Source organism: Excalfactoria chinensis, chromosome 7, assembly GCF_039878825.1.
Source record: "Excalfactoria chinensis isolate bCotChi1 chromosome 7, bCotChi1.hap2, whole genome shotgun sequence".
In the NCBI taxonomy this organism is placed as follows: domain Eukaryota; kingdom Metazoa; phylum Chordata; class Aves; order Galliformes; family Phasianidae; genus Excalfactoria; species Excalfactoria chinensis.
Genome location: NC_092831.1, coordinates 20,686,545 through 20,704,467, shown reverse-complemented (window position 1 = coordinate 20,704,467; position 17,923 = coordinate 20,686,545). Strand labels below are relative to the sequence as shown.

At 37.1% G+C, this 17,923-nt stretch overlaps 1 protein-coding gene across 1 annotated transcript in view; it reads left to right on the top strand.

Moving 5' to 3' along the window:
- Positions 1-17,923, top strand: part of TTN (titin) — a 240,350-nt gene that overhangs the window by 5,164 nt on the left and 217,263 nt on the right. Inside the window, exons 3-22 of the mRNA XM_072341903.1 lie at positions 1,269-1,472; positions 1,938-2,225; positions 2,945-3,033; positions 3,124-3,368; positions 4,977-5,262; positions 5,485-5,637; positions 6,117-6,236; positions 7,255-7,392; positions 8,199-8,333; positions 8,805-8,924; positions 10,376-10,645; positions 10,753-10,878; positions 11,886-12,164; positions 12,412-12,477; positions 14,803-15,061; positions 15,408-15,468; positions 15,577-15,789; positions 16,276-16,418; positions 17,072-17,277; positions 17,406-17,636. Coding sequence (XP_072198004.1) covers positions 1,269-1,472; positions 1,938-2,225; positions 2,945-3,033; positions 3,124-3,368; positions 4,977-5,262; positions 5,485-5,637; positions 6,117-6,236; positions 7,255-7,392; positions 8,199-8,333; positions 8,805-8,924; positions 10,376-10,645; positions 10,753-10,878; positions 11,886-12,164; positions 12,412-12,477; positions 14,803-15,061; positions 15,408-15,468; positions 15,577-15,789; positions 16,276-16,418; positions 17,072-17,277; positions 17,406-17,636 — 3,632 coding nt within the window. The remainder of the gene's footprint in view (positions 1-1,268; positions 1,473-1,937; positions 2,226-2,944; positions 3,034-3,123; positions 3,369-4,976; positions 5,263-5,484; positions 5,638-6,116; positions 6,237-7,254; positions 7,393-8,198; positions 8,334-8,804; positions 8,925-10,375; positions 10,646-10,752; positions 10,879-11,885; positions 12,165-12,411; positions 12,478-14,802; positions 15,062-15,407; positions 15,469-15,576; positions 15,790-16,275; positions 16,419-17,071; positions 17,278-17,405; positions 17,637-17,923) is intronic.

The window sequence follows — 17,923 nt, the reverse complement described above, 5'->3', positions numbered from 1 at the left end:
AGATCAGGTTGCCCAGGGCCCCATCCAACCTGGCCTTGAACACCTGCAGGGAAGGGGCATCCACAACTTCCCTGGCCAGCCTGTTCCAGGACCACACCACCTCACCTAGTAAAGAGCTTCCCCCTAACATTCAACCTAAATCTTCCCTTTATCAACTTTAGACCATTTCCCCTTGTCCTACTATTGTTGGCCCTTTCAAAGAGTTTACTCCCCCGCTGATTATAGGTACCCTTCAGGTACTGAAAGGCTGCAATGAGGTCACCCCGCAGCCTTCTTTTCTCCAGGCTGAACAAGCCCAGCTCCCTTAGCCTGTCTTCTTAGGGGTGGTGCTCCAGCCCCCTGATCATCTCTGTGGCCCTGCTCTGGACCCTTTTCAACAGCTCTATGCCTTTCTTGTACTGAGGGCTCCATACCATAAATTGAATTATACTATCTCCATCAGGGCTATTTAAAAACTTCCATCTGTGAAATGAGCAATGCTTAAGTCTACTTTTACCTTCTAGACTTCTAAGCTCTTTTAATACTAACCTAATTCTGTCAGCATTTGTGTCTGTATTCTACATATTTACATAGTTTTTCAGCTATGAGTAAAACCTGAAACTTTCCTAATCATCTGGCATGACTACAAACTTTGCATAAAAACTAAATACACATCTCAGCTTCTCTTTCATTTTATTCTCAAGCAGTCATTATCCTGACACAATAAAACCCAAAATAATACAACAATAGCTGACTAGAGGATCTAATTTATTTTGTCTCCTAATAGACTGGATAATTTTGCTAGCAATAAACAGTACTACTTAGACACTAGCAAATAAATAAAAATCATCTTGCATTGGTTCATTCTCCTTATAATTTTCAAATATGCTGTCAAAAACTATAATCCATTCTTTATTCAAGTAATTTCCTAAGTGCAGTTGCCACTGCACTGATACTATTGTTCTTTAAAATATCATATTTTAAAGACATTTCTAACAAGAAAACCTTTATCACCATGTTACTGGAAATATAATCATAAATCTGGGCCTATGACATTATTCTCCACTTCAGACATGTATACATGTTCAAGTACAAGAACTTCCTGCTTTATTCTGTTGGCCAAGAATGTCAGAGGTGGATGGTGGTGTGGCAGTAGATGCTAAACCTTTTCATCACTGTTCTGTTGCTGTGTGATAGATGGCAGCAGAGGGGCAGTCTGACAAAATGGTGTCTGACATGGAAGTGTGTGTCAAGCAAAAATAATTTTGTATTCTATTTATTTTCCCTAGGTTTCCCAGTTCCTGAGGTGAGCTGGTATCGGGATGGCCAGGTTCTCTCTGCTGCAACTCTGCCCGGAGTGCAGATCTCGTTTAGTGATGGCCGCGCTAAACTGGTGATCCCCTCCGTGACAGAAGCAAACAGTGGAAGATATACCATACAAGCCACCAATGGATCTGGGCAAGCAACTAGTACTGCTGAGCTGCTTGTTACAGGTACTTGGCAACTAAATAAAAGTGATTCTCTCCAGTAGTTGTGTGAGAAAGGGAGTAACAGCAGAAGTGTCACAGGTGATGAAAAGGATTGAATTTGGAGTATGTGATTAGCAAAGAAATGAATAATAATAATAAATATTCTCATATAAGCTGAAGTCTAGACTGCTTTATACTCACAAATAATTACTAGTAACATCCTTCACGCTTTAACTATATGGTCTTCATTTTGTGAACTTTTATTCACAGTTACAAATTTCTAGCCTATCCCTGTACATACTGCTACTCATCCAATGTGTCACACTAGCTACAGTCAAACCAATCATTAAAGAATGTTGGAGTTCTGCAGAATGGAGATCTGAATGATATTTAGCTCAATAACTCACTTAGAGTTAGTAGTAAAGAAAATATCTAGCCCTAAAAATTCTTCTTATTACTTTTCTACTTTTCTCTTCAATAAAATTGCAGCTGGAACTGCACCACCAAACTTTTCACAACGACTACAGAGCATGACTGCAAGGCAGGGAAGTCAAGTTCGACTTGACGTGAGAGTGACTGGAATCCCTACACCTGTGGTGAAGTTTTATCGGGATGGAGTAGAAATCCAAAGCTCCCCCGATTTTCAAATTTTACAAGAAGGAGACCTTTACAGCCTAATAATTGCAGAAGCATATCCTGAAGACTCCGGTACTTATTCAGTAAATGCTACAAATAACGTGGGACGTGCTACTTCAACAGCCGAACTACTGATTCAAGGTAATGGAGCTAGATTTACAAGCCATGAAAATAAGGGTATATGCTGTTGTAATGATACAATATATACCACTATATCAAAGTTATATCAATGGTATTATAACTCTTTTAAGAGTTATTAACTTCTTGTGAAAAAGCATTCTCTCCAGTGAAATTTGCCAAAGGTTTTTGTCTGAAATTTTAAAAAGACCCATGATTCACAGTAAACAGAAACAAGTGTGGAATAGTTTCTGTTATTCTTATTTTGTTCAGTGTATTTCTCAAAATTATACTTGTATACTGACTTTGATAAAATATATATGTTTGACTGTGTAACTGTATGTGGTCTTATAAGTTAGCTTGGTAAGAATGAAGACTGTACTTAGCAGAGAATTGTAGCAATGAATCATTATACCCAAAGAAGTTTCTTATGTGTTTCACCTCAGCCAGACTTCCACATTGTATGTGTAGTCACTGGGGATCCAGGACTCACTCTCCAATTGAAATAAATGTGTTCATATTAATTTATTTTTTATTTCTAATGACATAGTAATGCAAAAAGATAAACCTTATTTTAACTGTTTTCACAATTATATGTCTACAAATGTTGCAGGAGAAACATTAGGCTGCTTCACTCTTCCTCTGTTGCTTATATACATTGGTATATAGATTGAATACCCATTTATTTCTGCAACTGGGTGTTTATTGGCATATTCTCCTGACTTTATTTTCTCTTTCAAAAGGTGAAGAAGAAGCCGTTCCTGCTAAAAAGACAAAAACAATTGTTTCGACTGCTCAGATTTCACAAACAAGACAAGCCAGAACTGAAAAGGTATATTTTTCAAAAACAAGGAATGTAAGACTTTATTGTGGATGATTAAGTGTACAATAGCTCAGACTTGTTTTCTTGGTTTCATTGCAGAAGATTGAAGCCCACTTTGATGCCAGATCACTTACAAGTGTTGAAATGGTCATAGAAGGTGCAACAGCCCAACAGCTCCCACACAAAGCACCTCCACGAATGCCTCCTAGACCTACATCGAAATCACCAACTCCACCAGTAATTACTACAAAAGCACAGATGGCACGACAGCAGTCACCGTCACCTGTTAGACAATCACCATCACCTGTAAGACATGTCAGAGCACCAACACCTTCACCAGTAAGGTAAACATCTTTCAAACAATATCACTCTTTTAATCACTTCCATATACAGGATTAATACTGCAGAATGAGACCATAGTATAAAATTGAAGAACGTGCTGACTTGGTACTGTGAATTTATTTAGACTGTGATATGTAATATACTATATTTGCTGCTGCTAAAAAAGAAGTGTGTGCTTCTCTTCTGTAAATTTTTTGGGCCATATGGAAGAAAATCCTTTACACAATAAGTCCCATTTGATTGTTTTATATACAATCAAAATAGCACTCAAAGAACCCAGTTTGTGATGAAACATAAGAAAACAACAGAGCAGCTCGCCCTTGATGATTATTTTTATACAGACAGAGAAAAGAAAAATTACTTTGATGAGTGGCAAAAAGAATGGAAGAATATATGAAAACCGTGAACACAGGTTAGTCATAGAATCACAGAATGACTTGGGTAGCCACAGGACCTTACAGTTCATCCAGTTCAAATCCCCTGCCCACCATCCAATCAGACTGCTCAGCATCCCATCAAACCTGGCCTTGAACACCTCCAGGAATGGCTCTTCCACAACTTCTCTGGGCTACTTGTGTCACCACTCATGTTCCATGTGTGTTATTGTAAAGATTGCAGAAAAAAATGTTTGGAATGTAGGTAGGGTACAAGTCGTTACAAAAAAAAAAATAATAAAAAAAAATGAAATTCAGCTCTAATGTGTAAAGGATTTTGAGAGGGAAAGTGAGTAATTTGAAGAGCAGGACCTGTGGTGTGGAAGATCCTGGTAGTTTCAAGCTGACAGGTAAATAAATAATAGTTTTGTAAGTCCTGTGGTCCCAGCATCCTGAAGCACAAGCATTAGGGAAGCAACTTATCCAAGTTCAGGAAAGCCTCAACTAAATTCCCAGTACTAGATGTGCTGATGAATTTTGCCTACTGACAGTAACAAACGAGCAAAGGCAGAAATGAATTTGTAGTAAATAGCAACATCAAGGTGAAAGAGTAACTCAATAGTGCCATCTTGTGTGCAGTGAAGCTGTAAGTTCCATTCTGCTGTGCCAGACAAACCATTTTTAGGGCTGCATTATATCAAAAAAATTAATCTAAAAGTTAATGTGATGTTGCTGCCACCTACTGCTGCAATGGTGCAGTACTTACGACCAGTACCTGAGAAATACAACATAACATAATTCCTTGCAACAACAACAACAACAAAAAGTTCATTAAAAAGCCTATGAAAGTATGTTGAAAAATGCCTTTTATATCACTATTTGTGGGAAAATGAAGCCAGGAATTAGAGGCTAATTATCTATTTTTTATGTTTAAATGTATGTACTTGTATGAAATGCACTTTTACCTTTACCTTTATTTCAGTTTAGGAATATATCTACTGAAGTGATATGTTGCACAGATGAGTATAAAAATAAGCAAAATACATGCACAAAAAATTAATGTAAGGAATATACTAAAGCAGAAAAATGTAACTTTCGAGTAGAACACCTAACAGCCCTTTAAAAATGTGTCTTCAGGTCTTTGTAGTTCTTTGAAAGCAGGAAAGAATGGAAGTTCAGGCCAGCACTGTTATAGAGTAGTCATGACACTATATGAATACTGTATACTTTCATCAGGTCCGTTTCTCCTGCTGGAAGAATCTCCACCTCTCCTATTAGACCAGTAAAATCTCCATCACCAATCCGTAAAGCACAGGTAGTGACACCTGGGGCTGAAGTCCTTCCTCCTTGGAGGCAGGAAGGATATTCTGCAACAGCTGAAGCCCATATGAAGGAAACCAGAGTATCTACAAGTGCAACTGAAATAAGAACTGAAGAAAGATGGGAAGGGAGATATGGGCTGCAAGAACAAGTTACCATTAGTGGTGCTGCTGCTGGTGAAGTTGCAGCTGGTACTAAAGAGGTAAAGTCTATTTTTTGGAAAGAATATTGGTTTTGCTCTGTTTGGATGCAGTACTGCTGAATAGATGAGCTAAATGTTATAAAGACTTGTGTGTAACTAGTTGAGAGAGTTCTGCTGCAAATGTTTAAATGCTGGATGGCAACACTGTCTGTGTACTTGTTCTGTGCTTCTTCTGTGTGTATGCACAATATGAAAAAATGTTTTTTGATGTGACTAATGTAGGTGAGAAGGGACAGTGAAAAAACAGCAGCTGTTGCAACAGTCGTTGCTGCCGTGGATCAAGCCATGGTGAGAGAGCCAGCTCCAAGTGTTGTAGAGCAAGCTGCTAAAAGGACAGCAATGACTGCAGTCCATGTTCAGCCTGTTCAGGAGCAGGTAGAAGTAAAGCACAGACATTCTATAATTTCCCCTTTATCTCTTCATCAGTGTGAAAGAGAAAGGCTTGATTTAATGCAAGGAATTAACAAACTGTTCACTACAAAAGCATGCATAACTCAGATAGAACATTTTCACTTTAAAGGAATGCTTATGGATTACTTACACCATCACTTTTCTTCATAGTACAATTGAACTTATTATTCTTAAACTTTTTCTAAGTTTAAGAATGCCTTCTATGAAAGTGTTCCTCAGTTTTCCTATGTTAGTTACTTTCTAACATTTTTCTTACACTGATGAACTTTTCCTTCTAATATCTCATTTATACTTTCTTCACTAAGGATAAAATAACTCTTCTGTAGTGTTTTTCCTTCATTTGCATTCTTTTCTTATTTTCCCTTCTTACCTTTTCATGATCCCTTTGTTAAACTGAATTTTAAGGCTTTGGTTTTTTGTTTGTCTGTTACTATAAAAATCAGATGAGAAAGGAGGCAACGGTAGTAGTTACCAGTGATAAAGCTACAAAACAAACAGTAATATCAAGAACTAGAGAAGGAATTGTTACTTCACAAGAACAAAGGCACATCTCTCGCGAAAAGGTGAATACAGAAGTTACCCATAATTTTCACACCTTATCTTGTTTTTAAAAAAATCAAATGTATGATGGACAACCTATGAAAAATATGAACAACATATCGATAAAACCTATCTTCTTATTTGATACCCTGTTCACTCTTCCAGTTTACATTGCTGTCATTCTCCTACTTCTCCTTGGTGATGTCATTCTTTTTTTAATTTCACTTCCACGGTTACTTCTTAAGAATGTGGTATCTAAACTTCTGAAAATTTAACTTAGAAATATCCTATTGTTTACACGTTTCATTCTGGTTTACATTCTAGAAGTGACATAAGAAATACCTCTTCAATTTTCTTTTTTTTTATTTTTTTCTTCTAAGCTTGCTATTTGCAGCCTGCTTTATTTGTTGGAAGCACTGTGGGTCAGAACAAGTGGGAAAAACTCATTCTGCATTGAAATCTATTTTGAAAATAGCAGGAGTTGACTGGGACTCAGGTTATTTTAGAATGTATTCTGTAATATTAATTTGATTTAATGGAATACCAGCTTTTCTAGATAAATGTTACATTTACATACTTATATGCTGGAATGTCTAAGAAAGAAGCTGTAAATTAGAGTACTGAGAGACAGAAATCCACCTGAGCAGAAAATCACATGCTTGAGTGCATGTTGCATCAGAACTTCCTGGCAAAATGAAACTTCACCTAAAACTTGGTTTTAGTATCTTTCACTTTCCCAAACTGATTGTGATGCAGAACAGTTTTTCTCAGACCCAATTACTTTTATTATTGTTCTCAGACCCAATTACTTTTATTATTGTTTTTCAGTAGCAAAACAAACCTTTTTTCAATGTTTTACTTTAATGCTAAATGTTCATAGGTTTTATAGAAATGCCGTTCATGTTGTTAGCTTCCAAACTAGATGATTTTGAAAATCAGATTTTGATGTTGTTCATCCATTTTGTTTATATCCTCCTTCCCAAACATACCTTGTATTTTGAACAATACATAATTCAAACTTCTTTACTTGTAAACATACAGGTAAGAAAAGAACCAGAGAAAATGCCAGTACCCACAGTAATAATTGCCACAGACAAAGCCAAGGAACAAGAGAGAATATCAACAGCTAGAGAAGAAATATCAGCCCGACATGAGCAAGTGCATGTTTCTCATGAACATGTGAGTAAATCTGATATAGGTGTTTAACTTATTTTTGTACTCTAATAATCTTCTAAACACTTTGTTCTTCATCAGATGTCCTCCTCTGCTTCCCTTTGCTTTTTTTTATGAAGATGATATTACAAAATCAAACTTTTATAATGTGACTAATTCCTATCGGTCCAGCATTAGGGGTTCAGATCTACTGAATTCATAGTGAATCTGTCTGCAGGGAAACAGTGTAGCCTCCTTTCCTGTGGTTTCTACAAGCATTATGGCTTTTATTGCTAGGATACTCAAAATTAAATCTGATGATCTACTACCTTTGCTTTTCTTCTGAAGGTAGATTTATGAATATCAATTGTAAAGGTAATTATCAGCATACAATAATATTTATATATGAACCTTGATTTAATGAGGCTCATATTTATGTGAAGATTGAATGCATCTGATAGATCACATTCTGGAATAATTTTTCATGGAAGTAACTAATGGAATAGCTCAACTGAGGGAAGTAAATTGAATCAATAACTCTCATTTTTAAACCAACTGTCTCTACAAAACAGCAATGGTATATTTCAATTAACTCAGAAGTGTATTATTTAATTCACATATAGATTAGTGTGATGTATTAATGACTTTGAATGGACATGGTTCAGCTTGAATATAAGATCTCAATCTGTACAAAGGAGCTGTCTCATTTCAGAGGTGGCGTTTTCCCCTTATTGGTACATAATCTGACATCTTGACCTGCTTTCCTGAAAAATTATGTAATTTTGGAGACAGACATAATTGATTGCTATTATTTTTCTTCACCATGAAACTAGATAAGAAGGGAAGATTTGAAACCTGTACCAAAGGTAGTAATTACCACTGAAAAACCTAAAGCTCCAGTCTTAATATCGAAAAGTAAAGAAGGAATTGCAACCAAACAAGAACATGTGAGCATAAGCCATGAAAAGGTGAATGGCCCTGTAATGGCCATGTTTGTCTTCTTATCCTCTAGTTTTTACAGACCTTATGTTTCCTTGAGCAAATACTAACTGTACATTTCCAGCTCATTCTTTCTAAGATTGATTCCACTTACAAACTTTTCAAACTCTCATTAATTAGACTACATTACACCACTATGTCTTTCTCTTCTAATTGTTGTCATTAATGAGATGCCCATAATTTTGGACTGACTTTTGGAATGAACTGTCTGACTCCTGAAATGCATCTTTATTTAAAAAATATATATTACTTTTACTTAAATAGGTATCAAGTTGTAACAATACTTACCAGTATATATGTAATACAGAGCTGTCTGCAGTGCACAAGGATGTAACCCTTTAATTCTCCTTCTGTGTTCCCATCCAAAGTGTTCTCCCATTGTTCAAATATTTTTCAAGATCATATGTAACTGAAACTTTTGTTTCTGCTATAACAATTAGATTAAAAAGGAAGCTAAGAAAACAACTGTAGTTCCGAAAATAATTGCACCAGTCACAGTGTCCAGAACTAGAGAAGAAATTACAGCCAAGCAAGAACAAATGCATCTAGCTTATGATCAGGTGAATACAGCTGTTGCAGATGTGAAATGCACTGTTACCAATTACCTTCCCTGCAAACCTCTCCTTTTAAGAGCTACTCAAGTACAATAGAATGCATTCAAATTATTTCCTGATGTTATGCCTGTTAAGTGGAATGATTTTCAAATAATAGATTAATTAAGTTTCCAGTGATACCAAAATGTTTGTCCCATCCTGACAGGAAGTGCCACTTTTCAGACTAAGATCAGATGTCTCTGTGAAAGTTTACTCTCTAACAGTGACTTTCTAGCAGCATTTACTTGATCAAATTGTTTCAAATTCAGTGAAATTTCTGAATCTGCAGTGTTCTTTTCTACAAACTGAGTCCTTGAAGTTTTACAGGTACCAGGCAAAACAGCATCTCTAAGTTAAGCATTGGATCATACTGTTTTTCACACAACACAAACTTTAATTGTTATAAGGTATAAATTGAGGGCCAAATTCAAGCTAGTATAAACAGTGATTTTGAAATTGGTGGCAAACTGAACTGAGGTCACTGTAACCTTAACGCTATGTTAATGATAATACGACATTTTTGAAAGCAATCACATTTTGGCCTTGTTTGTATTAATTTATTTTAAGACAATAATCATTTTAAAATCAGCATTAAATTATAAATTAGGTCTTTTTCTTACCAATAAGATGTACATTTCATATGCTGTGTTGCTACAGAGCACACCAAGATCAGTTATCACAGTAAACAGTAATCATCCCATTATCTACTGTTGACTGACTGGGCAGAAGTTTGGATCCTGTTATAATTGATAACATTCAAGCTGATATTATTCATCAACTATTAGGAAAAGAGAGAGAAAAAACAAACAAACAAACAAAAAAGTGGACCTGATACAAGGACTTTATTTCCAATTTCTCTGAAAGCTTAGTTTTCCTTCTTTAGTAAAATCACTTAAAATAGATTAGCATCAGAATTTATGGATAGGTTTATGGTAATTTTATTCTGAGGATACATTCCTTAGTAAATACATTTGTATCAGATGCCAGATACATTCCACACATTTTTAGTAGCATTTAGGTATTATATGGAGTTTATGAGCATACTGACTTTAAAATTGTGTACATTTATATAGCTGCTGTATTCAGAGACAAGTAGTAATTAATTTGTCTATAAAGTATTAAAAGTTCACTTGGATAGAAATAAGGACATGCATAAAGTATTCAAGCATATTTATAGCCTGAATATGTGTAGATAAAGCTTGGAAATGTGTCTGTATTTGAATCTACTGACTCTGAAGTGTATTTGTGAGTGAACACATTTGAATTTTATTTCTTTTGCTTATCTGTGTATGGAATGCAAAATCTCTTTATCTTGAATATACTTTGCTGAGCAGTATGTTGATAAGCATTTGCCAGAAAAAAAGCCTTTAGTACACAATGATGAGCATTTGTATAAACTTTGCCTGTATTATCTGTAGATTGAAGCTGGAAAAAGGGCTGAAGCTGTAGCTACAGTTGTTGCAGCTGTTGATCAGGCACGTGTTAGATCACCTTGGGAGACAGAGCAAGTCGATGAAACTTATGTCAAGCAGAAAACTGTGGAATATGGCTATAAAGAACATGCTGTAAAAGACCATGAGGCACAAGCAGAACACCATGTTGCTACTAAAGAAGTTAAAACGGTCTACGTTCCTCCTGAGAAACATATTCCAACTGCTGAAAAGAAGGAAGTTCATGTATCAGCAGAGGTTAGACCCAGTTTCCATTCAATTATTTCCCAAAAACTATGTCTTGATGAGATATTTTTCAGTTTAGAGAGCAGCAACATTCTCAATGTTTTCATTTCTTCATGTAGATTAAAAGAGAAACAGAAGCCAAGATAGAGAAGACAATCCATATAGAACACCCACGACCCCGCACAGCAAGTCCTCACTTCACTGTCTCCAAAATTGCTGTTCCTAAACCAGATCATACATATGAGGTAAGAAGTAAAAACAGTGTATGTAAGGAGAACAATGTATTCTAATAACCGGTATGACACCCACACCATTTTGTTCTTTCTTCCAGTTTGGTATGGTACTTTCTCCAGAAGGTTTTATGTTCTCTAAAGTTGTTCTCATAATTTTGTTTGACTAATAAATAGTAACACTGTAAACAGATATGTAACCTGCTAAAATGTGATCTGTAAGTATTACTTATTTAAGCAAGATTAGAATCCATTTAAGGAGGCAGCTTCAATACCTTGTCAGACAGTGTAATCAAAAACCCCTTTCATACAACTCACATTTTTTGAAGACCAGATGTGACCCTTAAGAAGGTTATTATTTTCATCACTTCACTTGCACATTAATAGCTTCTTTCTTCCTTGCAGACTGCTACACATAAAGCTGACTTTTGAAATCTGGATTGTGTAATATAACATTATCCATTTTTAGTGTTATTCTTTCCATTGTTCTGACTCCTTCAAATGGTATTTAAATTTACACTTAATATTCTCCTTCAAGCACAGTTTTTCTCTTCATCTGATCTTTTAAAAGTGAGAAGTTTTTTCTGAAAGTGTAATTAAACCATATAAACTTGTCTAAAATATTTATAGATTTTTGAATGCATTCAAATTTATTACACCTGCAATAACATTTTGAAAAGCCTTCATGTATTTTAATGACTTTCATTGAAATAATTAGTGGTATTGTTTGTTATAACATCTACTAGATTTTCAAAATAGAAAGCTAACATCTTAAGTGAGTAGACCTAGAGAACATTTCGCAAGTTTCACTTATGATCATATTGTTTAAGTTCTACAGTAAAAACTAGTAGAAAGATTTTGTATGTCTAGTATTCTACTACTGCAAACTAAAACTAGAGATCAGTTTTGTCTACCATAGCCTTTGCAGTGTCAACAAAAAAAACCTGGGGAGCAAGTGTTGAATATGCCTTTTATGAAAATAGGAGAATTAGAGCTGTAACCCTTTCTCATCTTTTCCACAGGTTTCAATAGCAGGATCTGCCATGGCTACTCTGGAAAAGGAGTTATCTGCTACTTCTGCTGCGCAAAAGATCACCAAATCTGTGAAACCACCTCAGCTAAAGCCGCATGAAATCAAGATAAAACCAGAGTCAGCTCCTCCACAATTTCCCTTCACAGAGGCTGCTGAGACCTATAAAACTCATTACGATGTTGAGACGAAAAAAGAAGTGGATGTAAGCATGAAAAGAGAAGCAGTGCGGGAGGATCACCTGCTGTTGCGGAAAGAGAGTGAAGCAAAGGTACGTCATTAAGCAAATTTCATCTACTCTGACTTTCACCTGAAAAATGTAGGTGGTTATTATCTCCTCCTTCCAGTTTTTCCCTTCTGAAGCATTTGCCTGACTTTTCATTCTTAGCTGCTTTGCATAAATTCTTCTAAGGATCTAATATTTTCCTATGGCAAACAAAGATTTCTCCTTACTTAATCCTACTGTTCCTTTCCTTCACCTGTGTGATGTTTATTAATCATGCTTTTGAACAATCTAGGTGACAGAAACTGCCAGAGTTCCTGTGCCTGCAGAAATACCTGTGACTCCACCTACTTTAGTCTGGGTAAGTAATTTTTATGTATATTAAGGCAGAATCATAGAATCACCAAGGTTGGAAATGACCTAAAAGATAATCCAGTCCAACTGTTCACCTGTTACCAATAGCTCACACTAAACCATGTCCCTCAACACAACATCCAGTCTTTCCTTGAACACCCCCAGGGTCGGTGACTCCACCACCTCCCTGGGCAGTCCATTCCAGTGCCTGACCACCCTTTCTGAGCAGTAATACTTCCTAATGTCCAGCTTCAATCTCCCCTGCCGTAGCTTTAAACCATACCCTCTGGTCCTATCACTAATGACACAAGAGAAGAGGCCAACCCCCAGCTCACTACAACCTCCCTTCAGGAAGTTATAGAGAGCAATGAGGTCTCCCCTGAGCCTCCTCTTCTCCAGGCTGAACATTCCCAGCTCCTTCAGCCTCTCCTCATATGGCCTGTGCTCCAGACCCCTCACCAGCTTTGTTGCCCTCTTCTGAACACATTCCAGGGCTTCAATGTCATTCTTGCAGTGAGGGGCCCAAAACTGGACACAATACTCGAGGTGCAGCCTCACCAGTGCTGAGTACAGGGGAACAATCACTTCTCTGCTCCTGCTGGCAACACTGTTTCTGATGCAAGCCAGGATGCCATTGGCCTTGGCCACCTGGGCACACTGTCAGCTCATGTTCAGCAGGGCATCTATCAATAACCCCAGGTCCATTTCCTCTACGCAGTCTTCCAGCAAGCTTGGCAGCAGTGCTCCCACATCATTATCACTCACCACTCCCTCTGGTTTCAGGGCTTCATACCTGTTACAGAGAGGGACCAGGGGAACCAAGATAGGTTGGGATGGGGGTTGCCTGTGACACCGGGCTGAGACCTGCTGCCATTCCTCCTCTCAAGCTGTCTCTCCCTGCTTGACTATGGTGAGAGAGAGAGAGAGTCCATTACTCCCTCAGTCTGGGAAGTGCAATCTCTGCACCTTTCTCGCAGAGAGTCACTCCACCAGTCAATCTCCACAACCAGGTTGAACAGCTTGTCTAGCTGCTTGCACTGCACACAAATGGCATCCTTCCCATCCTCCCCCGCAAGCAACAGGCTGAGGCACTTCCAGCAGCCAGAGACCTGAACCGCTATGTTATTAAGCAGATCCTCTGTCTGGGTTGCCACAGTCTTTGTGCGGGAAGCCCGTTTCCTGGTGAGGACCATGTTTGAAGTGGTGGTATCAGAGCAGGAGAGCAAGTCAGCTGAGAAAACACAAGAGTACTTACCCGTGCTCACTCAAGACAATCTCCACTCCCACTGCTGCCTTATTGAATGGGCAGTGCAGGTGGCCCTCAGACACTAACTATCTCCAGCCTAGGTGCTCAGCACAGCTTTCCACACCTTCTGTGTTATGTTGTGTGAACCAGTTCACGCCCTCCCTAGCCTCTTTTTATCCACACAGCAAATGGTTCAAGGTCAATCACCAGAGATAAAGAGCAGGCAGTGTCAGCTCCACCCTTGGTCAGTCAGGAGCTCACCCACAACCTGCCAGCTGCCAGCTCAGGTACAGCACTGCTGCTGGCTCCAAAGAAGTCTAAAAAAGAGCTTTTTTGATCACTTTTCTTCACTCCAGGTCCCTTGCCCAGTGAAGTTTTACCTGCTTGAAGCTAGTCTCTGTAGCAAATAGTAGTTACACACTGCTTTCATGCCTTTTTTTTTTTTTTTTTTTTTTTTTTTTTTTTTTTTTTTTTTTTAATCTTTGAGATTTTGACCATGAAAATTTGGCTTTATGTAATTATACATTTCATCTCATATACAAACAATTCTGGATGTCTTTTGTGAGGATGAGAGTTCATGGTCATTTCACATAAAGTCAATTTCACACTTTTCACTGAAAAAATTACTCTATTAAACATACATAAACATCATGCTACATGATTTTAATTTGCAGAGATTCCACATCCAGTTTTGAATACTTCCCTTGGAAAATGCCTCTTTTTTTCATGGATACACTGTTGAACAAGACACTGTTTTGAAAAAGTCATTAAATTTTCCATTCCAAAAGGTTATAGTTACTAAAGTCATATAATTATAAAATCAGTAGGGTTGGAAAAGACATGTAAGATCATCTAGTCCAGCTGTCAACCCAGCAGCACTATGCCTTTTAACATGCACTACCAAGTGTCACATCTACTTTTCATTCAACATCTCCAGGGGCAGTGATTCTATCTCCCTCTGCAGCCTGTTCCAATGTCTTATCAGTCTTTTCAAGAAAAAGTTTTTGATAATATCCAATCTAAAATATCTGTATAGTAGTGAAAATATATAATGACTGTGGTTTTTCTTTTTCTTTTGCTATACAGGGTCTTAAAAATAAGACTGTGACTGAAGGTGAGTCTGTCACTCTGGAGTGCCATATCTCTGGTCACCCTCAACCTACTGTGACATGGTACAGGGAAGACTACAAGATAGAGAGCTCAATGGACTTCCAGATCACTTTCAAAGCGGGACTTGCTCGCCTCGTGATTCGTGAAGCCTTTGCAGAAGACAGTGGAAGATTTACCTGCACTGCTACCAATAAGGCTGGGAGTGTCAGCACATCTTGCCACTTGCATGTGAAGGGTAAGTATACCTGTCACTGAAGGAAGATGATCGTTTTGTTAACTGCATGTTACTTATAGTGTAACTTTGACATTTTGTCAGTTGTCAAGTCAAACATAATTCTGGATTTACACTCTAGGCCTGTTTGGAGGCAGGACTGCAAGTATACATGTTTTTTTTTAAAAAAAAGGAGGGGGGGGGGTGAGAGCAATTATGAGTTGACAGCTCCCTCAGTGCATGTACCTGGTCCTCTGAGAAATACCACTTGTCCTTCTCTCACTTTGTGTTTTCTAAAATCATTGTTTAAGCACTATTCAAATGTATTATCAAAATTCTCAGAATTTACTATGTCTTATTTGCATTGCAGTTTCAGAAGAAACTGAGGCTAGAGAAACCATTTCTGAGAAGGTTGTTACAGAAGAGAAAAGGTAAAGTGAATCCTAAATAGCCCACTTTTATGGTGGTCATTAGTTTCTTGCACTCTATGACAGCTTCAGACATCTGATCATTTAACCTGTTCTGTAATCTTGTTTCAGCTATGTGGAGACAAAGGATGTTGTAATGGAAGATGTCTCTGCTGCAGCAGAGGAAGTATCGGGAGAACCCGTACCTCCTTTCTTCATAAGAAAACCTGTAGTACACAAATTAATTGAAGGTGGGAGCATTATTTTTGAGTGCCAAGTGGGGGGCAACCCAAAGCCACATGTCCTCTGGAAAAAAGGTGGAGTTCCTCTTACGACTGGCTACAGGTAATTTAATGTGCAGAAACTATTTAAACATAATTTTAAAGAGTGTGTTGTTGATAATGACATAATTTTGATCTCTTATTGATGCTAAGCCAATTTCTTTCATTCATATAGCATCGCTCATTTATGTAAAAATCATCGGATCATACCTTGTGTGATGCTTGGTCTGCTGAGATTCAAAATATAAGTATTCAGAAGATCATAAAATGAGAAATGCTATACATCTTTAAGAACAAATCAGGAAGAAATTTTAAATTTGTTTTATATTTTCTGTGTAGTGTTTGTGCACAAATGTTGTCTGTAGAAAGCAATACACTTTGCAGCTGAGAAAAAATATACATTTATAGCATTGAATATTGAAAATTAACTGCAAATATATTTTTGTTTTGTTTTGTTTTTCATTTATAAAATAGTTGTGCAACTGATCATAATTGCTATTGAAAGCAAAGTCATAAAAAAATTCTGCTTCTACTTCCATGTTTTCTATAGATACAAAGTAAGTTATAAACGAGAAACCGGGGAATGCAAACTTGAAATTTCCATGACCTTTGCCGATGATGCCGGAGAATACACTATTGTCATTCGTAACAAATTTGGAGAAGCTTCTGCAACGGTCTCCTTACTAGAAGAAGGTACATTGTAAAGAGAAAAACACTTTAAATTGTACTGCAAATTCTTTGCAATTTAGTTTAATCAGCACAAGAAACCTTAAGAAAGCATGCTAATACCTGTTCTAACTCTTCTTTGAAAGCGGAGTATTCGGCATCAGGTTCTTGAAGGATATACCTTCTTTGTTGGAATGTGCAGCTATAGAAATGCAAAGTATGCATTCGTAATAGGTCTACACAAGACCTTCGCAGGACTATAGGGGCAAAGTTGAAACAAATAATAGGTTGATCTAGTAAAGGAAAATAAGTTAGCTTAGGTTAATTTCAGTTGTCTTTATGAAATGCAAAAGAGGTTGCAGAAGACAGAGCTGTGGGGGAGAAAGTAAATAGAGTTACTGAAAGTACTTCCACTTTGAGAACTAGCACACTTGTAAATTAGAACTTTTAATTGTCTAAAAGCTCTTCTGAAGGCATTAGTATTTAGATTTTATTGCTACTTGCATTTTATTGGCTTGACAGACCATCTCTGCTTTGGTCAAAACAAAAAACCAACCAAACAGAAGAAAAAATCCCAAAAAATCCAGTAAAAAAAGTTCGTACTTGCTTGTACTTGTTTTCTATTTCTTATAGTGAAAACTATAAGCACTTATCAAAGTTAATGTGTTTATAATTCCTAGCTGATTATGAGGCCTACATAAAATCCCAACAAGAAATGATGTACCAAACTCAAGTGACTGCATATGTCCAAGAACCTAAAGTGGCTGAGGTAGCCCCACCCATTTCATATGGTGACTTTGATAAAGAATATGAAAAAGAACAAGCCTTAATTAGGAAGAAAATGGCAAAAGATACAGTGGTGGTCAGAACTTTTGTGGAAGATGAGGTATGTTTACTGCTTATTTTGTATACTGACAAGCTGTTTGAAATCTTTTTTAATTTTACCACTGCAAGTCATTTCTTTACATTATTTGGCATGCATAACTCAACTAACACTGTTGCTTTTTGACATAGGAATTCCACATTTCTTCTTTTGAAGAAAGGCTTATCAAGGAAATTGAACTCAGGATTATTAAGACCACCTTAGATGAACTCCTCGAGGAAGACGGGGAGGAGATGATGGTTGATATTTCTGAATCTGAAGCAATTGAAGCAGGATTTGATTTAAGATTAAAGAATTACAGAACCTTTGAAGGCACTGGTGTTACTTTCCATTGCAAGACAACTGGATATCCATTGCCAAAGGTACTCCAAACATACATGATGTTTATCTGTTTATAAGAAAACTTATTTTCTCTACTTGAAAACTCCCTTAACATCTCAGTGAAAAATTTTAATTCTACACAGAACACAGCGTGTCTATTGGAAACACAATCTGGTGGTATCAAGCTGATATTTTCTTTTGTCCCTTGATGCAGCAGTGTTAGATTGGTTAGTTATTTCAGTGGTAGATCAGTCTTCTTAATCCACCTTAATACCAACAGTGAAATAGATCTTGCTTCTGAGTATCGGAGTTAGCACACGCATGAGTA